This window comes from Pholcus phalangioides, unplaced genomic scaffold, assembly GCF_987345545.1.
Source record: "Pholcus phalangioides strain wild (caught in Gottingen) unplaced genomic scaffold, Ppha-v1.0 ptg000015l_1, whole genome shotgun sequence".
Lineage (NCBI taxonomy): Eukaryota > Metazoa > Arthropoda > Arachnida > Araneae > Pholcidae > Pholcus > Pholcus phalangioides.
In genome coordinates this window covers 4,662,089-4,688,046 of record NW_028301608.1, presented here as the reverse complement: position 1 = coordinate 4,688,046, position 25,958 = coordinate 4,662,089, and the positions used below count along the sequence as shown (strand labels likewise).

Sequence of the window (25,958 nt, the reverse complement as noted above, 5' to 3'; positions counted from 1 at the left end):
GTGATTCTTAGCGTACATCTTTCCATGCTTGTGAGTGTTCATGTTTCAGCTCCATAATTCAGTGCTTGTAGCACACACTGGTTGAACACAGTTTTTGCCAAAAGTGCTCCATCCAATCCTGATCCTTCTGCTTATTTCATTAATGTATATATATATATATATATATTATGATTCCGCTGTCCATAGTAATTTCTTGTACCGGGAATACATAACTTTCTATTTCTTCTATCTCTGCGTTGTTGAGCAAGATCGTCTTGTTCAACGTAAAGGAGTTGAACATAACTTTCGTCTTTTGCAGATTCATTTTCAAACCCACACGAATATTTGCCTTCGCCAGTTCTTGTATCATTTCTTCTAGTTTGTCTGGATTGCTGTTGATAATAACAATGTCGTCGACAAAACGCAAATGGTTGAGAAATTCTCCATTTATTTTAATTCCTTTTTTATCCCAATCCAGCATACTTCGAATTAGAAAAAGTACCCAAATAACGTGAAGACCTCAGATGCGTCATTCATGTTGCAAGACGTCATATAGTTATTGAAATATAAAAAAAAAATTATATGGACAGCCTATCCTCAAATACAAAATTAGAAAGTTGTTACTCTGTCTTTTCTGAGGCCAAAAAAAAAAAATTCTATGTGCAATATGCGATGAGATATTTGAATTCAAAATCGGAGAAAAGATGAAAAATAGCAGCGTATAAACTAACAGAAAACGCTTCTTTCCCTCGTTTAGGCTGTTCGTTCCAAAATTTCCCCTCGCTTTTGAATTCAATTAGCTCAGCGAATATTGCAGTTACTCAAGGTGCCGTCCTTGAAGAATTATGCAAAAATTTAAGTACATTAATCTCATCCAGAAACACATAAAAATAATAAAAAATAGTGGCGGAGCACAAAAAATTGTTTTTTAATGGCAACAGTTGGCGCTTCTCGCACTTTTTGGCAATGTCTATAAAAAAACTTCTTTTCACACACACTAGTCCTCCCTTTTTTGTTGAATACTGAACGAAGAAAAGAACGAAAGGGGGGGGGGGATGATAACACAGCAATGTGTCTGTGCTGTACCTGATCATGTGTTGTTCGAATGACGTCGCTGTAAACCTCCAGGGTTGTAAGATTTTACATTTCATTCTTGGCCTTCATTGGCGTTCAAAATATTAATATTTAGAAATTCTTTTGAGTGACCTAAGAAATTCCACCAGATTTTTTTTTTTTGCATATTTATATCAGTAGAATCAGCGGTAATTTTATTGTTTTAAATTTGAAGACCTCACCTTGTGGCCCTTTCACGTTAGAAACTTGTTCGATGGCAAAAGTTTGTTCTCATATTATGCTTTAGAAAGATTGATGTAAAACAAATATTTTCTTTCGTGAAAAAAAGTTCTTAAAAATAATAAAAGACGGAAAAGAGATAATTTAAAAAAGTTAAAACAGTTTATTCAGGCCGGCATTACACTGTTAAAGTCTGGTAAAAGTCCTTTGATGGCACTGGAAAAATGCAACCAGTAAGCGACTCTAACCAATAGGCTTATTGGCTGGTTTTTTTTCATGTCTGATAAAAGATCTTCTATCAAACTTTTGTAGTGTATAATTACGACTTCGAAAAAAATGCACATTCTCTATACTTTTGAGACGCACTATTCTATTTTGGTTGAATTCCACGATCGGGATATCAATTCTTAATTTTTTTTTATTACAGGGTGAAAGGCGTCCGAGGACTGAGAGTCGTCGATGCGTCCATCATGCCGACCATCGTGTCCGGAAACACGAATGCGCCGGCCATCATGATCGCCGAGAAAGCAGCCGACATGATCAAAGGCATCAGGACTGTAGTTAAAAAGAAAATATTTCCCCGAAGGACAGCCCGGTGACAACATGCATAGTACATTTATACTAAGCCAAAATTCGGTATAAGAAGAAGCACTAGCGCAGCGTTTTTTTGCTCATGTCGTGTACGCCATTGTTATAAGTGTCTATTATTTGTCGGATTCAGTGAGACAATTAACATAAGTCTGAATCACGTTACGAAGCAGTTTCTTCAGATGAAATTTTTTTGTTATGACGAAAGAAAAAACAAAATTGGTGGCCATAAATCACATGCGCAGTGTTTCAAGACACTCCCATACTTTGAAATGACTAAACTTCTGAACGGTGATAGATGGAAAGATGAAACAAGTGGGGGGAAGTTCAATATGCCTACCTGAGATATTAAATATACCGGTTTGTAAAATTAATTACAACTTGGGTTAATAGATGGCACCACAGTGCAAAATGCCTGTCAAACAAAGGGCGAAATTGTCCTTCACAAACAGGTCAAATCACATTGCGATGGATTCGGAATTTCCGCTTTGTCTAGCAATGATGTGGCGCAAGAAAGGAGGAGAATTTAAAACCACCTTGTGCAATGTCTATACTGCGATGAATGAGCATGTGCCCCGCAAATTAACTATTCAAGCTGACACAGTGTTTGAGCACTCTTACTGCAAAAAATAACCTTCAAATGCCCCACTGAAAAAAGTCAAACGTGGTGCCGTCTGTTATTAAAAATCAAAACTAATTTTCCAAACCGGTGTATTTCAAATTCTCATCAAAAACGTGCCACTTATTTCAATATGTTATCACTGCTTTCAAGTGATTATGTCATTTCGAAGTTGAAGGAGTAATTTTTGAAACACCCCGTACACGAGCTATTGTTTCGTACAATGTCAGTTATTATCCATATGCTCTCGTTATTTGTGACACATTTCGAAAACTGCATGTATTTGTACACCTACACGTATTAAGAATGTCACGTGTTCATGTAAATACGACATATTTATATGGCTATTACCGGCGAAAATTATTTTTTGTATAGAGTTGTATTTAGGTGATAATTTCATTGGAGTTATATTTCTGAGTGACAGGCGCTGGAAAATTGCCCAAGGTGCAATAAGGGACGGTGGCCTACGAAAATATTTGAAACCTCACCCTACGAGGAAAATACCTCAGGCGATTCGTGTTTTGTGTGTTCGGTAGTCTTTAAATAGTAATTGAAATCTTTATTATTGAAGCCATAATAAAATGCTACAATGATGCCAATTAATTCAACTGCGGGTCAGGGGCGATTACGCATCCGTAACTAGTGGAGTTCATTCTAATAATTTCATTATTCATCCCCCCTATGGTACAAGCTCGGGAAAGGATAGATCTCCTACATCGCATACATCAGTGTTTCTTAACCTTTGGGATATTTCAAAGGAGGCTACGGGTGGAAATCAGATAGAAGAAGAGTCGCGATATATGGTTAACCTTTATAGTGGCAATCCCGAGACATCTGGTCTTCGTAAAACCCTCTTATTTCGGAAATCACGAGCCCAGCTTATTCTGTACAGCGAGCTTTGCCTGATAACATGTTTCCCCCGTCCTGTCAATCAACTGCCAGTGGACGGAGTCAGCTTTTGATCAGTCTGATAACAGAAGGGGAAGAGAGAAAATATGTTTTTCCTCTCCCTTCGGGGTAGTATACGATTATGCTTACAACTTAAATAACAGAAAACTATATATTTTTTTCTCTTCCTTGCTTTTTTTTTATATCATTACTTTGTGTTGGTGGTGGGTAAAGCATTTATCAGCTCTCACGCAATTGGAAAAAGAAATATTCTTCTATGGTAGTTATAATGCGGATCAGGAACATTTTAAAAACCATTTAAAGAGTTAAGGAGCCACAAAGAGCTATAAAGGAAGAAAATGAGATGTGAAGAAATGAAGCTCTCAAGTGATATATGGTGGGAGAAAAAGTATGAATGTTTTTCAAAATCCAGCAGAACTAACCCATGAAAGTAGAGAATATTAAATGCATTGGCTTATTTTCGAGTATGGTCCGGAGACCTAATGTCCATACAGGGCCGCAACTGGGGTGGGGGGGGGGAGCAGGTGGGTCTGGTGCCCTAGGCACCGTACCAGAGGGAGCGCCAATTTCATCCTTCAACAACACCTTCAATGTGAGATGAATCTAGTTGTGGCCCTGTGCCCATAGAGGAGCCATAGCTGATGAGGCCTGTTACTATGATTTTCGGAAGTAAGTACTCAAACATGTAAGGCGCTGCTTCCAGCTAAATACTGGGGGGGGGGGGGGTCCATGGTGTTGAAGTGACCCTGCGTGGAACATCCACAAGAGGGAGGCTCAATGAACTTTGTCCTTTGAAGGAAATCCCGTACCTGTTCGGGAAACAAACACACGCCGGCTGTGGTTTTGGTGGTTTTATGTCCAACAAAGACTTTTTATTATCTTTTACTTTAATTACCTTACCCTGCGTCGCCAACCAAGAATCGTGGAACACGCGCTTTAAGGTAACATCATTCGAACAACACACGATCAAGTAAAGCACAGACAAAGAAAGAGAAAAAAAGAGAGAGAAATACAGCATGTGTGCAACCAGTTTCTCTAAAACAGAGAAGCTGGAGGAAAGAAAGGAAAAGAAAGTGAAAAGCAGGATTTTTCTTATAGATATCACCAGGAAGTGCAAGAGGCGATAAGTAGCAAGCTGTTGTCATTTTTAATAGTTTTTACGGCTTTAATAATTGCATTCCACCGCTAATGTTTTTGTTTTTACGTGTTTCTGGGTGAGATGAATGAACGCGGTGAGGAATAACATCTCCGCATTAATAATAATAATGAATAAGCGCGGGCAATAGTAGAGATTTCCCAACTTCCTTCGGACCTAGCCCTTAGCTCTCCGAATTCCAATTTTTTCTATGACAAGTAAGCCACAACTTATCGAACTCATACTTTCTTAACTGATTCAATTTATACTGACTCTCTAAGTACAGCTAAGGCTGTATATATTTCAATGCATTTTATTGACACACCTCTTATACACTCACACACCCGACTATCACATACCAACAATTTCTAATCATCTTCATCCAACTCGTACGGAGCAGCATAAAACAAGGAAGCTTATGGGAGTCTTAAAGACTCGGTACGCTCTGAGAAAATGCATCTACCTCAGTCAGTCAGGGCGAGTGAAAAAAAAATGTATTAAAATTTTTCATAATTTTCTGAGAACACCTTGGGACCCTTTCCTCGTCAGAGGCATCTTAATAACATCAGGAGTCCTGAACCAAGAACCTACAAGCCTGCAACGATTATTTTGTTATTTGTTACGTATAGTTATCCAACTTGGGCATCCCATACACCCGAAATATTCCGGGCGTGCCGTTAAAACTAGCACTGCTATCACAGCTATTCGTGTATATCGTGTACCAGCTTTTATGCAATTTCACAGTCGTTTCATGGGGGGGGGGAAGGGGCTATGCATTAGAGATAGACGGAGGACGTCAATACATTTCCCGATTAACTATTTCATTGAATACCTCTTTAAATACAAACTGTGTGTATGTAATGTACGATGAAAAACTTCACTTGTGTTGCGTGAGAAAAGAAAAATATATCATTATTATATTATTATTGTTAATCTGTTTGTAAATAAAAGTTATTTTGAAATGAATTTTTCTCAGATTCTTATTATTTATCTGATTTTCATCGATGACACACATACAGGGTGTCTCATAAATCCGTAAACAGTTTGAAAATTCATAAAAATTGAAGGATTCGGTGTTGAATGCGATTTGAGAAAAAGAGTTATTCCCAATAAGGGCGACTTGTTTTTTTGGTACAGAAACAAAATTTAAGTTCAAATTCGTTTATGTCCAAGCACTCCTAGCTTAGTGGACTTTCATGCAGCGTCCTCATACGACGAAAATTTGAACTAATTTTTGTTTCCTGTGTCAAAAAAAAAAAAAATAATAATAATAATAATTCTTCGTGAGAATAACTTTTGCGCAAAGTGCATTTAAATAAACTAGTTTTTACAATTTTTATGACGTTTCAAACTATTTACGAGTTTATGGGACAACCCTGTGTATGCACATCACTTTTAAACGTTATTACGCGATATGAAAGATAACTCATATTCTTCAGTGAGGCTGATCTTCATCTCTGAATGATGACAGTGTTGATTATAACACATGCCATCTCGGTTCGTGTTAATCGTTGAAAGGCCGCGTCCATTAGAGGCTGGAAAATGTCAGCATCTCTTCATGGTGATGATGACGATGGGTATGAAATGAGTGATGTCATAATCAAAGACCTTGGCTGGAAGGAGAGGAAATTTGGTTCTAGTGAGAGGCGGGAGAACTTCCTATTTCTTAATTGTCTGTGGAAATTAGATCGCATTAAAAGCTTTAAAACAACCATCATCATTTCTAGTGATTGTGTGAGGAGTCCCCGTGAAGGGGCCATGAGAAAATATTTGACCCTTTTGCTCATGCAACGCGTACAATAATTCTGTCGTAATTATTGTACGTCCATAAAATGCAGTCCATAAAATGTAGTAGCGTAAGCCATCGAGAACTTCTAGCAGCTCGTTGCGTCTAGACATTTGCTGAGGCGTATTTGTAGGGGGGGGGGGAGGGCTTAATAATCAGTCAGTTTGAGGGGAGGGTGGCAAATTTGAGGAATGATTGGTTCAGAAAATTAGGGGAATGGGGAAATGATGGCAAAATTTGAATAGTTTCACAGGTGGTTAACTCATAAATTCGCCACTGCTTAAGTCAGGTGAAGGATTAGGTCAGTGAGTGACCTAAAGAGTTGACAAGCCTAAATATGATTCAGTTGGGAAACATGACAAATGAGTGGGCAAGAAAAATATACTACAATGAGAGAACTGTGACAAAATTGAGGTGACCACAGGCAGAAAAGCCATAAACCCGCATCTGGACTTCTCTTTATCATCTTATAACTTACACAGAATGTCCACACTTATCGGTGTTTCTTAGGCCAGGATTACACTATAAAAGTTTGAATAACGATAATGTGCACTTAAAAATACCAAAATATGCATTTAAAATACCGAAATTTGCATTTAAAATACTGAAATTTGCATTTAAAATACTGAAATTTGCATTTAAAATACTGAAATTTGCATTTAAAAATACTTAAATATGCATTAAAAACTCTTCAATGTGCCTTAAAGGGCATATACATTATATACATTTAGAGCAGAATACACATGAAATGAAAAAAAATACGCAATGAAAAGAGAAATACGCACAAAAATTAAAAGAATTATGCTTAGTAAAAGCACTGAAGGACCTACAAGAAAAGAAACATGCAGTGAAGCTAAAAAATGTTGTCAAAAAATTAAAAACACGAATGTATTCGAAAGTGAAAAAATATGCATTTAAAAGTGTCTAAAAATATGCCTTTTTATAAATTATACTCACTGTTGAAATATATATATTTTCTTTAAAAAATCAAAAAAAGTTGATTAACTTTGTTTAACGAAAAGATAAATATTGTCTTGCAAACACACCAGTACACACAATATCAATAGAAAAAAATGCTGAAATTTGCACTTATTCCAAAATTTCGGTGATAATATGCACTGACTATAAAAAGTGCTAAAATAAGCAAATGCATATGCACTTATGTATTATATAATTCGTGCTCTACTAATTACAAAGAAATTTTCAAATGTTGTTCTACCATCATCATGGAAGCAAAAAAAAAGCATAAAAGAAAGTAATTCTGTAAAATTTGCTAAATTTAGTCTTTTTATTCAAGTCTCGGGTCCGTAAGAAAAAAGTCCGTCTAAAATCGACCGAGTCATAGTTGAAACGTAGTTTTTCATTAATTTGAAGCGTCGTTTTTGATTAATGGTAAAAGGTGCACGAAATTGCTTTAGAGACAAATATAGTGGATCCAGCTTAAACGTTTTTCAAAAAACGTTGTAAGTGGGAAAACGCTTCGAACGGGAAATCTTAATGATATACTTAGAACTGTGGGACCACGGAAATAAGTCGTACTAAGAGGAACAACGTTCCAAGGGGGAACGCTATAAACGGGATCGAGTGTAATTCTGAATAATTTCAATTTATTCAGAAAAGTGACCCAAAAACTCTTAATGTTATGCCATTGAATGGAATCTCAAGAAAATCAAATTGTTTTATTGAATATGCATTTTTATAGGGTGGCTTTCAGGAATGCGTTTTTATTAAATGCTATTTGAACGGGTTGTTTAATTGTGAGGTCAGACAGATATCGAGCAGCCTCAGGTGCTTCAGTGAGCACCGTGGTGATCATCTCGAGTTAAACGTTGAAGATAGCTGCCTGATAAACGGTAGGTTTACAAAAACAGAAAACACGAATTGATCTAACCACCATAAAATGAGTTTTAAATTAATATTTACCATAATTTCCTGTGAATAAGCCGTGCTAAGAAAGATAATAAAGGAAAATAAAGTTCCAGTATAGAAATCATAGACATAAGATTAGGATAACATTATGGTTATATTACATCTATGGTAGAAATGCCGCGGCTATTTACCGACCTATAATAAGTCGTATACTGTTGTATACGGCTTATACTGTACAAGCCGCATGTAATTTGGAAAATGTAAAAGAATAATATTCGAAATAAGATTAAATGCCACGCCTTTAACTTTTTATGGTTCTCCCCCATAAAAATGCATTGAATTTTTTTTTTTTTGCAAAAACGGATGTTAATTGGTACTTTTAATTGAAACGATACATCAACACAGCAATTTAATTAATAAGAGTGGATTTTTTAGTTAGCTAAAATGGTTAATCAAGGGTTTTGTGCCCTATACAATTTGCCTTGATATGTATGTTATCTAAAAAACAGATCAAATTTTACTCAGCAAAATTGGATAGCTATCACCAGGAATTTTATTTCCGATTCACTCAATTTTGTGCGATGTTATAAATGTCTGAACGCGTAAATTATCAGCAAAAAATCACACCAACAAGTAATCAAGCCTTTTTATCACCGAAAAAAAAAGTATTGTGCTTATGCAGCCGTATTTTGTACCAAAATGACACTAAAACACAAATACTCTTTGTAAAATACTGATTGAGAACAGAAATAGTTGTAATAGGCTTTTTTTTAAACCATGTATTTGATATGATGAGTATATTCAAATATGCACGCGATCATGGAGGGTTAACTCATAGTTTAAGTTTTCTTTGCAAATTTTGTAATATAACGCTCCATTGGAGATTATTCTTGAGTAAAATTGAGTTAATTTTTAACTGGTTCATCAAAAAATGCTCATAAGAATTAATTAAAATCAGAACAGAAATATATATTTTTTTGGTTCCTTATGTCTATTAAAATTAGAACGTCAGAAAAAAATTTTACTGATTAGGCCAAAAGCGTACCCAGGACCTGAACTAGGGGGGGGGGGCAACTCATCGATACTGAATTGATACGTCTGTGCTGTGTTCCAATTACTACACAGTAATTTCTCTTCTGGGGGGGGGCAGCTATCCGCCCCCTCTGCCCCTCGCTGGGTACGCCCATGGATTAGGCCGCGGCTCCGAATTAACCACAAGAGCTAAAAATGAACTTTTAAGCGTATAAGCCGCGGCTTCATAACGAGAAATTACGGTTTATCAAATTATGCATATAGATATAACGATGTTATCGCAATTCAACTTTTCTGGTATTCATTATCAGATCGATGTTAAAAAATGACGAATTGACCAATGGTCTTGAAAAGCGAACACGCGATAACAAGAGTGTGGCCTTCGATTATTTCCGACTTTTAACCCCATGGAAACTAAATGCACGCGTTCAATCTCCACTAATGGAGATTTTAGAAATTCGCGAATTCATTCATAATCCAACAACTAAATTCGGGGGGAAAAGGAAAAAAAAAACGGATATTAATTCCGGGAGGAAAGAGATTATAATGAGAGCGTCGGCTGGCGGAAAATTCGAGGGTTGGCAGCCGGATGGTGGTTGAGTGACTCGTGAATGGAAAACCAACCATCACACACACATAGACGATTCAATGTGCAACAACAACAGCAAAAAAAAAGGTGATTGTCAGCGTCACTTCTTTTTACTCCCATCGTGTCACGTGACTCTGTGAGTGTGCGTGTGTGTGTGTGGGCCTCTCGCGCCTCTCTCTTCGCATAATATTATTTCTCTTGTCATTCAGTGTGTGTGTGTCTCTCAGTGTGTGTGTTGTATGTGTTATAAGCGAACGACGAAACAACGCTTTAGTGCGACGCTACGACCGACCGGACTGGCATTTCTGTGTGTGTATGTGATGCGGCATGTATCCATCATTAAAAAGTGATGCTTCGGTGACAACCAAGTGAGAAAGAACACTTATAATATTCAAATATTGACTAGAAATTAAGGGACGCGGATGAAAGACAGCTGTTTTCGCGTGCTTTGAATAATCGTCATTGTGTGTATTTTTCAGTCATTTTCACTCAGGTGGTCACTGAGTATCCAACGATATTTATTCAGGAGAAGAATCGCTCTCCCGCATCCCTGCCATTATTTGGATTTCATTGTTGTTTTACATTTTCCTCATCATCACGTATCTAGACGTTCCACCGCGACTTGTTTGATTTAATTGATAAGGATTGGATTTTATTTACGTGAGAGACGAAAATCATTGGTAAGTTTTTTGTGAATTTATTTTTGGTTGTGATATTTTAGATATTTTATGCAAAAAAGTTCATTAATTTTTAGTAATTTTTTATTTGAAATTATAATTTTTTCCCTTTGATATAACTATTATATTTCCTTGTGTATAATCCGCAGATCATACATTAAAAAACGTCCGAATTTTATTGGTTCGGATTTATCTGCGGCTTCTTTCTTCTGAGGGTTTGTCATTGGAAGCAAATTCATAACTATAGTGAACATTAAAAAAAAAATTAACAAATTAAAGTAATTTTTTGAATATTTATATGACGAATATTTATAACTGGATGTCGTATTGATGAGACTAAGAAAATGGTCATTTTTATTTCAACAAACCTGACCGAAAATTCCTTTCACCGCTTACGATTTCATTACTGATGAATTAAATTTTCATATAAGAATTATATACGCAGCTGTGTGTGCGGACTGTACGATGATGTTTTTTCTTGAAGTAGCGAAAAATTTGCAACTGCGGACTATATACTAGGGAATTTTGAATTTCATATAAGCCGTGGCTTTATTATGGAACTAACGTTGATTAAAATGATCCGCGCGGCACAATAACATATTGACGTATATTAATTACTTTTGGTAATGATTTACGGTGCACAGATTATATACTTTGCATTTATTTTAATTAAATTGCGAATTTCGAAAAGAGCTCTCATTCTTCGAAAATTAAAATTTTTCACGATACACAAAAACATTTTTTGTTGAACCGTTCGACAAATTTGAGCGGTTTTTTTTTTCTCTCCAAAATTACCGACGGCTGTGTACATGTTAATTTCGGACCAAAAAAACTGTTAAAATAAGTTAAACGGTTCAAAAAATTCAGTTTTTTTTTGTGTGTCGTGAAAAATTTTAATTTTCGGAGATGAACCCTTTTCGGAATTCGCAATTCGATTGAAATGCAAAAAATGAAATTGCATTAGATTTTTCGCAAGTAGACATTTTTTGCAAGTTACAAATTTCATTGATTATGAATTCTATATATAAGAACAATAGTACAAATATCAGTCACTGAGCTATTTAAAATTAAAATTTTATGATAAAAAAATTTCTTTCAAAATTTACGTTCTACTATTCAAAACTGATGCATCCTTTATACTGAATTTAATGGTTCTTAACGATTATGTACTTAATTAATTGGAAGATGAACGTGTTGGACCACTGAGATTAAATTGCTCTTAGCAATATAGCTCTTCATAATGGAGAGCTTTTCATCCTTTATCAGTTATTTCCTACCCTGTAAGGAAAAATCCCTATGATGAATAACTCAATATGGTGAACAGTATACGTATGAATATTTTTTCTGCCACTTCGATTATTTTTAATTTAGACTCTTCTACTTTTTCTGGACCCCTAGACAGGATTTTTTATAGCCCTTCCTCTACAGCAAACACATATATAATAATAATGAGATTCATCTCAGGCCCAAGGGCTGAATCAGTTCCCAATTATGTGACTGCCCTATGCATCTACCCAAGTCAGGTCCGTAGATCGGCTGATGATTCGAAAAGGGATTTTAGATTCTTAATTGGTAACGGAATTGCTTTTTAATTTCAGTGTTTTTTCTAAATTTCGATACTTTTTTTTTATATATCTCTTTATATCACTTACAATATTTTTTATAGAAATGAATGAACCTTCTATGGTTCACCCTTACACATAACAACAAATGCGATTCCCAATGGCCTTTGACAATTTTCTTCACTTGCCTTTTATAATTTTTTCGGCTGTTATAAGCAACTTCACCTGCCTTCGACAACTTTTCTTGACGAAATCCCATATTTTTATGAATGAAATATGGTCAGCCAAGGTATTTATCGTGTTGTGCGTATTGACACCTTTTGCGGGCCGCATGGAACCCTTCGCAGTCCGGAGGTTGTGCATTCCTGATCTAGAGTGATCTACATTTAAGCAATTCCGTTGTCATTGTATATGATCATTGTAAAAAGTTGATAAAACGATTGATTGATTATTATTAGTTTAAAAAACATATTAGCTCTAAATTCCAAAAAGACAACTGTCATTTGATGTATGAGGTGCAATACAGTTTCGGGTTGGCGTTCGAGGTCAGTGATTTCCAATACCCCGTCGTAATTTTTAATAAATGTGCAGCAGAAAAAGAAATAAATGGTGTAAACAAAAAACAACTCTTATTCTTGCGTCACAAAATTTTAGCAATATTTTAGAAGTACGATGACATGGGTGAAAAAATTGATGTTTTAATTTCATAGAAGTGTCCTAATTTTTAGTATTGATTAGACGAAAAAGAATGGTGCGTCAACAATTCACCCACGAAAATTTAAAGTTAACTTGGAAATATATGCATATAATTCTAAAATCGAATGCAACTCTTACATATTATTACCTTAGTCAGTTCACGAATTGAAACATATTACAAACTATAGTGATAAGTAGAGCCCGGATTATATTCACTAAAAGTAGTCAGTCAATTATGCCCTAAAAACGCTGAAATATGCAATAAAACTAAAGATTAAAAAAAAGCACTAAAAGTAAAATATGAACTAAAAATAAAGATACATCTGCACCAAAAAATGCCGAGATTTGCCATGAAATCAAAAATATGTGTGAAAAGTGAAGATAAATCCATCTGATAATGCCGAAGTATGACACTAAAAAAGAAAAAAGATTCGCAAAAATGAAAAAAAATATGCATTTTAAAGCAAAAAATTTATAAAAAAATTGGGAAAATATGCATTTAACAATGCTGGAATATAGCTTTAAAATCTCGAAATATAAATTTAAAATCTCGAAATATAAATTTAAAATCTCGAAATATAAATTTAAAATCTCGAAATATAAATTTAAAATCTCGAAATATAAATTTAAAATCTCGAAATATAAATTTAAAATCTCGAAATATAAATTTAAAATCTCGAAATATAAATTTAAAATCTCGAAATATAAATTTAAAATCTCGAAATATAAATTTAAAAATATCTAAATACATTTTAAAAATATCTAAATACATTTTAAAAATATCTAAATACATTTTAAAAATACCGAAATATGCATTTAAAACACTGGAATATGCATAAAGTAAAAAATTTGCTTTCAAAATTATAAGAGCATGTATATATATATATATATATTGAAGAACATACATAAAATGAAAACAAATACACATTATACGCATATAAGAACGCTTAGGCTTAAGTTTCCCCGAAGAGGGAAAGTGCGGGATATATTTTGTATATCATATCGTATAAAATGATATTTCTCTGAAGAGGGAAAATATGCACACAAAAAACAAAAAGCACTCGCATTGCAGAAATGCAAAAATACTACCTAAAAGAGAAAAATACGAACATAAATGGGGAAAAAAAGTACTTTAGAAGGACTAAAGTTTGAACCGAAACAGAAAAATATGCAGTGCAACTAAAGAAATACGCGCAAAAAGTGAAGAAAACATGCATTTATAGATGTGCGAAAACATGAATTAAGAAGTGCGAGAAAATATGCTTTCAAAAATACTTAAAATATGACCTAAAATTAATAATACTCGACGTTAAAATAGTTTCTTGACAAAAATTAAAAGAAATTTGATTAAAATTGAAGAATAAAAATGAGAAAATTACCTTGAAAACATTAGTACCCAATGTGATTAACATAAAAAAAAAATCCTAAAAATATGCACTTATTCTTAAATTTCGGTGATTACATGTAATTTATATGCACTAACTATAAAAATGCTAAAATTCACGATGCATATATTATGCTGGATCCGGGCGATAGTGATAAATTTTCACAAGTATAACTTTGTTAGGATTGATTGGAACTGGAGAAGCTTTAATCTAATTGAACGGTTCCAATTAGTTTCTAAGATTCGATGAAGGTGATCGTGCACTTGGAACAGGATATCATAAAGCACTCACTGGGTTGTTAATGAAAAATAAATGAATATCCGAGCCAATTAATGAACAACCCGAGAATCGGTTGCTTTGATATTGCTAAAGTTGGAAAATATACATTCGAATTAACGTTCTCTTCAAAGAATGTGCTAAGAATTCATGTGCTTTGATAATTAGTTCGTGAAATAAATGCGTTCGGCATTAGCAATGGAACATATTCTAATTCGTACGTATATATGTTACGGTAAATGAGATAAATTTTATTATTATGCATAATCGCCGAAAATTTTGGTAGTTTGATTAATTTCCCTAAATTAATCACTCTTACCGGCGATTATGCGTAGTACCCACAAGCATCGTTGGTAAATTTAATAAGTACTAAAAAAATTACCACTTTTACGGGAGATTATGCATAATACCCAAGCGTCGCGTCTCTTGGTCAACATGACAAATCTTACTATATGGTATACCAGTGTTTCGCAAAGTGGGCAATATCGCCCCCCGGTGGGCGATGGAATGGTCCGGGGGGGGGGGTGATAGAAGCTATGGACTTAACATAGGATCCTATGGGTTCACTTGAGTTCGGGGTGATGAGAGGAAAGAAACTGCTGATGAAGGGGGCGATGGAACAAAAAGTTTGGGAAATTATGTAATATATATATATATATATATACCATACAATGGCAATTTATACACATGTATTTTATCATTATATCGGGATACAATCGTAAAATTTGTTATCATTGTATCGGGATCCGACATCACACATTCTTCACTCATTTGGAATGTACCGTATATACTCGTGTATAAGCCGAGTTTTTTTGTGTAAAAATTCGTTCCTCAAGTGGGGTGGGGGGTGGGGGGTCGGCTTATACTCGGGTCAGTTTTTGATGAGAAAATATCGACCCCCGCAATCAGTATAACTTTTGTAGTAGTGTTCGAGAAACCGGCATTATTGGTATGGGATATGTTCACACCCCACAGAACGGATAATGTCAAAGCCGAGGCAAAGAAATCGAAAACATCATTGGCTTTGATACCAGTTGGGCTAACGTCGATTGTACAGCCTTTAGAGCATCAACAAACCTCTCAGACTATTTGAGGAATTTGTGGATAGAATGGATGAATTCCGATGATAAAGAAACTACAAAATACCTTGATACCATGATACCTTGAAGAAACCTGACATTGGCTTATTGTGCCAATGGGTACAGGAGGCGTGGAATTCTGTTTCCACCGAAATTATCAACCGATCCTTCAAAAAAGTGTTGCATCAGCAATGCGATGGACGGAACTGAAGATGATATCCTCTTTGAAAGTGACAATGGCAATGACAGTCCAGATGAAGATGAAAACGAAAATGTGCCGCACCTCTTATGATGATCTGATGGATTACGATGAGCTCGGAGGCTCAGAAGAAACGGATTAAAAAGTTAGAATCATTTTCTATTGTAAATTTCCGTAAGATATTCATTTTGCATGAAAATATAAGAATTTTTTCTCTCTAAAATGCACGGATCTTTTTGGGGTCGGCTTATACACGGGTTTTCAATTTATTGCGATTTTGGTGGTCCTGAAGCGGGAGGGGGTGGGGGGGGGTCGGCTTATACACGAGTATATATGGTAAGTATTCCGAAATGTTGAAGTTCTATTGATGGCGTAGTAAAATCATTCGTGATAATTCGAATTATTCTCTTATGGAGGTTGATTATGGGGAAAAGTGTTGAAAGATAGTCAGAACCTTAAACAATTAGACCATTTATTAGGAGTGAGTGAACTAAGAAGTAATAAAGAGTTAGTAAAAAAAGAATGATTCACAAGTAAGGTTTGAGATAATAAAATTTATAAATTTCTAGCCGTAGTCTTTTTTTGCAAATATTTGACACGAATCTTCCATTTAAGATTGTGATCAATGTATATGCCAAGGTATTTAATTTTAGTGACTTGTACACAATATTTGATTGAAAATCAAATTCATGTTGTTACGTTATTATCGACGAAACTATGTAATGGTTATTTTGTTCACTTATAATAACTAGTCAAGATAAAAAAAAAACCGTATTTCCCTTCATTTCCTATTCTATTTGGAGTAGTGCTTATCATTGCTTGTCTGTAACCTAATTCTATTTCCAGATTGAGAGTCCAATGGGAAATCACACACACACATCCTGTAATGAAAATCATGTTGATAACATATTTATACTTAGACCGGGATTACGCTGTAAGAGTTAGATAAAAGATCTTTTACAAAACTATATGAAAAGATGAGTTTCCTTTTCAAACTGAACAATCAAAAAGCCTATTGGTTACATCGTCCAGCAAATAACCAAAAATACGATATGAAATTGAATTCCGCAAATAATACTCATAAGTAGGGATAGGATTTTTATGATTTTGAATGTTTCGAACATACAAAAATTTCTTTTCACACAAACAGTTTTTTTAACGAATTTCAGTAATTTTAAGACTTTTTTCATAATTCTCTGTAATTTTAAGGCATATTTTCATATTTTTGAGCATTATTTTGCATATTTCAGTAGTACAATGAAGGAGGATTTTTTTCGCACAGGCTCTCTCGTTTCACCTTAAGAAGAGATAAGCTATACTATAGGGGAAAGGGGCAAGTCTATATACATACATTTATTTCTTTCACTCAGAGCACGCCAACGTGACACCACGTGACTGTCGTTGGTGGAGTTGTAGTGGTTGGCTACTATACTCTGATTTGGCAACGCGCATGCATGTTATTTTCCCCTCTACTCTTTTCAGTTCGATGGTTTTTAAAGTGTTTTCCGAGAAGCTCCACGACGAACCTCCGAGAAAATTATAATTTTTTTTTCAAATCGCAATTTGAATTCAACGAGTTCGAAGTTGAGGCCTTCAAGAAATTTAACGAATGTTAAATAAAGTAAAAGCTTCATTCCCCTATCTTAGAATTTTCTTGTGTTTTCATTACAAGTCTAGTTTTCGTTCATCAGGTGATCATCAAAGCTTTAAAAAAAAAAATTGATTGCTAAAGAAAAAAATATATATTTCTTAAAAATTTTCTCTACCTAATTTTTTTTAAAAATTGTTATAAAATAGTGTGGATGATTTCTATGAAAAATTCATGAGATGGTGAGGTACAGTTGGGTCCCAAAGTCATGCTATTACCACATTCTTTTCAAACTTGACATTATCGTACTTAAATGACATTATCATAAGTAAAAAGATGAGGATCAAAATACACGAAAAACAAAGAAATTTTGAAGGGTTGGTCTAGCGAGTCTTGTCTACTGCACCATATGCCCATTATCTTCCCCTAATTTGTTTTATTTACGCTATTTTTAATTCACATGAATATACTATTTTACTTCATTAAATATTAACATTATGAAAATGATTTTATGTATTACAATACTGAAATGATCTCAAGAAATGTCATCTTTGTGTGCTGATGGAAAAATTAAAACATCACGAAAAAAACATCCAACAAACCGAAATTTCTCTATTCTAAGAATCCTCATTCATCTTTCCTGATGTTGTTTTTTTGGGTTATATGGAAAATTTAACCAATTTTTGACCACTTCTCTAATTCATGACCAAATTACGCAATTCTTATATGTATGATAACTGGCAGTATATTTGAGAAGTTTAAAAAAATATTGGATATTAATTATTTTCTTTGTAGTTAGTGTGAATTTCGAATTAATTATTTTTCTTAATCAGTATAAATTAATTAACTTCAATCAGTTAAAATAATTCGTAATTATGATTTTGGGAAATCTCATGTTTCACGTGACAAAATAAATTTATGAAATAACTATTTTTTTGTGTTTTTAAAAAAATATTTCTGTTCATGGTCATGGGAAAAAAATTCTAGCTCGAAAATCGATAAATTTCCAAAAGTTTATTTCGGAAAAGACAAAAAAATTAGATTTCTGTGCATACAAAATTCTAAAAATACGATCATTAGATCTTTTATTTTCCAAAAATATTAATTTCATACAAAAATTTGTCCGTTTTAGTCATCAAAACACTGCGGTCACCAGGAGAAACATAAATATCATCGGACAGCATTCAAACAAAAAAGTGAAATTTCAACTAATTTCAGATATAAATTTAAAAATGCGTAGTTATACGATTAATTATTAATAGCCTCACAAGTCAACACAAACATTATTGAAAAATATGCAAGATCTCAAGACTTATCACGCTAGAAAACACGCGCTTTAATGATCTTTCTTCACAATCGCAAGCTTTGATACCTTATATTTATTCATAAGCATGAAAATATATAATGTAATAGACAAACGTGAAGCGTTGAGTTCTCCTTCGACTTGTGTTTCAGAACATCCGTAAGCGCAACACGCAGACACCATATTTACGAAAATTTCAAACTACTTTCATGCCGTTCGGCCTGCTCACCACGGGAAATAGCAGTAGCAGGAAATTTACCAGCACAGGCAACACTACCTATGGCAGAAAGCCTCCGCGCAAAGCTCGTGACGTCACTGAAGAAGTCCACATCACCTGTAGCCATTGGATATAGCAGGCCCAGTATATAAATATTATACCACACACACACACAATAATAATAATAATAATCAAACATGGTTAAGAATAGGTTGAGAATCAGACATAGTTAAGGATAGTTTAAGAATCAAGCATAATTAAGAATATTGTCAGAATCAAACACCATTTTTCACGAATAGTGGTTCGAAAGAAAAGAAAATATTTATTGCTCTCGAACAGTATTGGTGAAAAATCCCGAAAACGGGACATAAGAACTGAATAATGTGAAGTTTATTTCTCTCCACTTTCCACACGATTTTCTCCACGACATAAACACATCTTGAAAACATTTTTAGTTCTTTAAACTCGTAAAAAATATCACATTTCTCTACAAGAATATAATTTCGCTCGAATTTTTGTTTTCCTTTTTCTGATCGGCTGGAATATCATTGATCCCGGAGAGGAATGAATAGCATAACACAGCGATTCGTTATTTTCGTTACCTATTGTTTTGTTCCGTAGTCCCTCGGTGGTACTTTCTTTTTTACAGCCTGTCGTGACGCAATATCTCACCATCGTGACATTCACTATTGCTTTAGGAATGAGGTGCGTACGAGCGTCGCACCTCATGGTAGGATCCACATCCGAATTCTGTTCGAACATCGACGTATTATTTCGTTATTGTTACAACACGGGCACGAAGGGGAAGATTATGGGCCACGATGATGCGTTTGTGAATGGCTTCGCAGCTCATTCCTGTGTATTTTTCATTCGTATTTATTGATATTTTATTCATCATATCTAACCATAAAACATCATCCGCTTTCTACCAACATCTTTGATGTGTGTTCATAGTTTAGTTTTTAGCAAAACACAGTGAAACCTCAATATAACGATACTCAGTGGGCCAAGAATAAATATCGTTGTAGGGGGATTATCTTTATATCATAGCTGACAAGTCTCCCGGATTTTCCGAAAGGCTCCCGAAAAACTCGTATATCTTCCGAATTTCACCCGTTGATTGTAAAATATCCCTACGTTCAGGGGGAAAAATTATTCCCAAAGAAATTACCCGAAAAAAATACACTTTCATTTTCGATTCCGTGAATAATGGGTAAGCTATTCCATTTATTAACAATCCTATTAGAGAAAAATTCCCTGCGACACCACAACCTAGAATTGTCTCTTACCAATCGATACTATTTTACCGCACACCAACTCCGGTCATATATCGCATTACGGCGATTTCCAACCAGTTCGGTGGGAAATGACGGCTCCATCTATCGGTGGTCGCCCCGGACTCGGTAGGTAAGGAACTTGTTTCTGACGTTCTATGCCCGGATTCGACCCCGTAGACCTTGACAGTAACCTTTCATAGAGGAAGACGAGCATCCACTCGGGCGCAACCAATCGATACTTTTTTTGCAAACCGAGCACAACTCAGGTCTATCGCCATAGGTAATTTACTACCCAGCCCAGTGAGTTTTGCCGGAAGTGTAAGTGTGTGTACCTAACAGTCTGAGTGCGTATCTAGTATTGTGTATGATTTTTCAGTGCTGCCATCTATATCTCAGAAGTGAAGTGAGTGACGTGTAGTGACTAAATATTTGTAATGTTTGTAGGCCTGTTGCTCTCTGTGGATAGACTTTTTGACGGGGAGATCGGCTCGCATTTGCGCCTCGAAGTTGGGAACCACAGACCAATCGATACTGGTGTCCCCTTGTAAAAGCGGTTGATTGACGGCGTATTAATAATTCATGGTCCATCCTATCCATTCCATTCAATCCCCAGTGGTAAATGTGTATGTTCAGCCATAGGAAAGCCTCTTCACTATGCAACTCTATGTCCCAAAACAACGGCTTTCCACTTCAGAGAGCCAGCTAAACATATGCGAATACCTTGGCTTGAGTGCATCCTGAAGCGGGGAACATTCGAAAAAGTAAAATACGTAAACTGGTCAGCTTTCTAGAGTAGCACCCTGAAGATATCAGAACTACAGTCCTAAGCCAGAACCAGATAGAGAGCCACCTATGCCAGTTAGGAGATCCACTAGACTACGACGTCAACTACACCCAGACAGCGATCTCGTACATCTGTTTAGAGAAGAGGAGCCTGAGTAGTCGAGAATAGTTTGATCCACGCTGGCTTATCGAAAATATGGATACAGGCAGCAATTACTGACGAATGTCTTTGGACCAAATCAAACTACACGGTGCAGCGATTAGATCAACCCAGCAGCAGATTGACAGCTTTCATTGATGTGATAGTTACTGATTCAATGAAAATCTCTGGAAGAGAATCAAATCAAATTTTATCAAGAACTATTCTCCATTATGACGATTATTATGATGATTTATAATTGTGATTTATTTACATGAATCACCATTTTTTCGATCATAAATTTTATATTTGTTTACTGGCGAGGTGTGTAATGGCACTTGCCCATGTATGTAATACTATATCTTTCTCAAGCTCAATAAATGTTTAGGTTCCCCGGAGGCACCCGAGTCCCTAGGGACAATGTGCTTATATCACCAAGTGTGACAGAGCCTGGGTGTCTCTCGGTTCCTATCACTATCACTACCATTGGAAGTTTTGAACACTTCGATCATATCTCCCCGACACCTGTTTTCATCCAATGTAAACATAAAATCTGATCATGAAGATATTTAAAAACTCTTTCGAAGCTATTAACCGTTCTTCTCCGTGTCTGTGACGGCACTGTTTATCCACCGAAGGAGAAAGTATCTCTCCGAGAATTGTAGTTGCAGTCACACAACACAAAACTCTTTTCGTCACTGACTTACATAATATTACTTACATAATAAGAATCACAAAAATTATAAAGATACACTCGTGCATTAACAGTCACACTGAAACAACACTATAGCGAGAAATCTCTCAGAACAGTAAAATCAGCAACTGAAATTCCGAATAAGCCACTTCAATACAGTACAGGGCCGTGACGTCACACAGCAGCTCCGAGACCACGCCCACTGAACCATAGCGGCAAGCGCCACTTCAAAGTGGGTGAGAAACAGGGTTAACCGAGAAACAGCCCTTACCATAATTATAGCCCTGACATTCTACCCGTTAGGGGGTCATTAAAGTATTACGTCAGCATCGATGGGGAAGTGGGTTTCGGGTTTTGCTGGCTTTTGATGAACCACCCTTTACAAAAATATGAAATATTCTTAATGACATCTTCATATTAGGAATGCGAAAATGAGAAAAACTTCCCATTTTGTGGGCACCCGAATTCTCCCTATTGATAAGTCCTATATTCGTAGCCCCCACAAGGGCTCTAGCCCTAAGGCACGGGACAACTCTCATAATTTTTTGTATTTTCAAGCTATAATTTAACTATAGGAGGGCCCGTGAAATGTCTGACCGGGCCCGCAAAAGTTCCCAGCCTAGGGGCCCTGCTCCAGGATGTGGGGGTCATGCCTATACTTTAGCGATGTCTAAATGTTCCGCGGATCCTTCAAGTGATCTGGAAAGGTGTCTAGGCTGCTCAACTGTTCTAGAAATGTATTGCGGGCCACTTAAGTGTTGTTGAACTGTGCGCGAGTCACTCAAGCGATTCGTTAATGTGTCGGAGGTCACTACTTGAGTGATTTGGAAACGTGCCACGGGACGCTTAAATGCTCTGGAATTGTACCACGGGACGCTTAAATGCTCTGGAATTGTACCACGAGTCACTTGAGCGATCTGTAAATGGGCTACTTAATTCATTTTTACAAAATTAGGCTTGTTTGAAGTGGCAGGCCACATCAGAGATAACCTCGAGGGCCACATTTGTTTTGCGGGCTATTGGTTTAGCATATATGGCTTAGAGGGTGGGTCGCAATGAATTTCTTACAGAGAATTGAGTTCTTAGCTTTCAAATAAGGCTAAGAAAATTAAAATTAACAGAAATTGATTATAATAACATAAAAAGGTATTTTCTCCCGAAATTTTAATTAAAAAATAAATTTTTGATTGTCTGAGGAGGGGGGGGGGCATAGGGTGAGAGCTCGCGCCCACTTCCCGCGTCTTTCTATGAACCCAATATGCGTTAGAAGGAAGGGGACAGAGCTGACGAAATTTTGCCGTGGAGAGACAGGGGAGGTCAGAGTTTTGCTGACGGGGGGGGGGGGGTTCAAAAGTGGCTAAAAACCTGCTGACGTAATACTTGGAAGGCCGTCCCCCCCCCCCCCCCCATTATAGGCGCTGCTGCGAACAATTGTTTGCGTGAGATTTTGTCAGCCCTTGGAATTCCCGTTAAACCCGTATTCGCACGATATTTGGAGATTTCAGAATCAAATGTCTTTATAGGTAATCTGGTGGAAGAAATCATAGGACTTCGTGAAAAATGAAACAAACAAGCTAACAATCAGAATTTTTCCAAACCTTTTTCACAATGGGATCTTAAAACTTATTAAGAAAATTCCCTTTTTTTCAGTTAAGTGTTTTTTTCTTACCACATGCAAATGGAAGAAACTATAAGGCTACTTCCCTTTATTCGAGTCACTCTTACCTTATTTGCATATATATCCTTATGGCTAGGCACCATTTCTGAAGGCCACTCGAATAATTAGACGTGGTTGCTTCCCGCGAGACACGGTTCTTAAAGATGAGGCAAGAGAAAAGGCCATTTCTTATAGAAAAAAGTAAGATACTTGTTTTATAAAGAAAGGCGTAGATCAATTTCTATGCATAGAATGTTAACATGTCTGAGATATACTGGTTAACGATTTTTGAAGAATTTTTTTCTGGGTATAAAAGAACGTTTCGGCCGTTTTGTTTAACAGATTGGCAGAAGAGAATAGCAATAATTCGAGATGTGAACAAGAAATATTTCTTCAGAGGAAATTACGAACGCTTTAGAACTCTCTTGGACCAGTAGAAATGTCTCTAATAGAAGATTAGGATGTCTGCATACCGTATGTTGGAAAAAAAAAAAGGTTCCCTAACCGCCCTTTCCAAGTAAGCACAAGCATTTGAATTCGCTAAAAAGCACTCGATTTGGAAACGGATAAATGTTTCGAATTTTATATAGTTTTTATATGAGTTATAGGTTGAAAAGACGATATTTTACCGTTCATTCCCTTAAACTAACCACTTTTTAGCGAATTCCAATCGCATCACTGCGTGTGCTTTTTTTTCGAAGACACGGTATGCGTACATCCTGGTCTTCTATTGACCACATTTTTAGTCGCCCAAGGAAGTTCTAAATTTTCGCGATTTCGTTGAAACTAATTTATTTTGTTCACATCTTGAGAATTACAGCTTCTCCCTGTTTTGCCAATTCATTAAAGACGGTGGCCCACTTCGTATAAATGAAACAAATTATAAATAACGTGTATATAAGATTATTTTCTGCCAAAAAATGCAGAGGGATTTTTGCCTGCCTATCTCTTCTTTCGTAAGAGAGTCATTCACATTTTGCAAGCATACAAATGAATCGCTAAATTCTATTGCTAAATGCTAAATTCTATTAATATTATTAAATGCTAAATTATATTATTAAATGCTAAATTATATTATTAAATGCTAAATTATATTATTAAATGCTAAATTATATTATTAAATGCTAAATTATATTATTAAATGCTAAATTATATTATTAAATGCTAAATTATATTATTAAATGTTGATTTATATTGCTAGATGTTGATTTATATTGCTAGATGCTATATTCTGTTGCTAAATGATGAATTTTAATGATAAATGCTAAATTTTATTGGTAAATGCTAAATTATACTGTATCTACTAAATGCTATTTTTTAAATTTCTCTCCATCCCAAAAAGTTCGACAAGGAAAAAAACGCAAAAAGCATTTTAACACTGAAATAATGAAAAATTTCTGGGGCTGAGTGAAAACTTCGACTTAAACAGATGTTCGAGCTATCAGAGTTCGACTTATCACGAATTGACTGTATCGACATTCTCCTCAGTTTCTCGACAAAGTAATGTACAATTTTTTGAAAACGACGATCTTACCTTTTTCTACAAGAGATAGCCTCATCCCATCTTTATGAATCGAGTTTTCGTTTCTCTGAACGAGAGAGAGGCACATAATTCCAATATCTGTGCGGAATGACGAAGAATGAATCTGCTGCTTTATACTGTACAACTTGAAGGAATTTTTTTTTCTGTTCAGCAAAAAAAACACGGAAACACGGAAGCATTCTCAGTCTCTCAGACTCTAAACGTCCGTGTAAATTGTAAACTCATGCACCGTGAAAAAAATGGTGTTTTTCTTAAATATTTTTGTCCATAACCAAAAAAACCTGTAAAAATAAAATTCTATCAGCAAAAGTATGCCCTCTAGAAAATATTGAACATTATTGTAAAAAATACAGAATGCATTGTATTACATGTGAGAAACATCATTGAACTCTTTCTGCCACCTATCAAATAAAACTGTTATAATTCTTCGATTGAAATTAGAGACCGGTTTGTGATCAATGTGGCGCATGAAAAAAAACAATATAACGTGATATTAGTTGATATTTTATAGGCGGTAATATAAGTTAAACTATCAAGTTTGACTCAAAATTTCAACAGCTGGCATTTGTGTACGATACATTAACATGAGTAAAACTCGCATAGTGTACATATCCCAGATTTCTGTGAACGTAATCAAAAAAGATATAAAAATGGACCAAACTATTTTCTGTTTACGGAAAGCTAAGGGTGGCTACGTGTTGCGAGTATTACTAATATTAGTTTACAACACACAAATAACCACTGTTAAAATTTCGAAGTAAATTTGATAATTTAATATTAAAATATTATTTTCCACAAAATATTTACTAATATTATATCGTAATTTTTTTCCATGTGGCGCATTAATCAAAAACCGGCCACCAATTTCAGTCGAAGAGTTATAACAGTTTTATTTGATAAGTGACAGCAGAAGTTTCAGTTCGAAGATTTTTGTTATTTATGATACGGTTCTGTATTGCAGTAGTTTCTAGATATTTTTTTAGCATATGACCTCCTTATCATCAAAAGTTCCGGAGAACAACCTTATAATTATCAAGGGTTCTACGAGAACCATTACGTTAGAAACCTCTGGTGTGTAGGTTCC

The 25,958-nt window shown here is 35.4% G+C and overlaps 2 protein-coding genes across 2 annotated transcripts in view; both read left to right on the top strand.

Moving 5' to 3' along the window:
* LOC149075295 (glucose dehydrogenase [FAD, quinone]-like) overlaps positions 1–5,489 on the top strand; it is a 102,689-nt gene extending 97,200 nt beyond the window's left edge. Inside the window, exon 11 of the mRNA XM_089242642.1 lies at positions 1,700–5,489. Within this exon, the coding sequence (XP_089098768.1) occupies positions 1,700–1,871 (172 nt within the window). The 3' untranslated portion in view covers positions 1,872–5,489. The remainder of the gene's footprint in view (positions 1–1,699) is intronic.
* Positions 5,490–9,621: 4,132 nt separating this feature from the next.
* LOC149075294 (excitatory amino acid transporter-like) overlaps positions 9,622–25,958 on the top strand; it is a 78,874-nt gene continuing 62,537 nt past the window's right edge. Inside the window, exon 1 of the mRNA XM_089242638.1 lies at positions 9,622–10,479. The gene's annotated coding sequence lies outside the window, so the exon portion shown is untranslated. The remainder of the gene's footprint in view (positions 10,480–25,958) is intronic.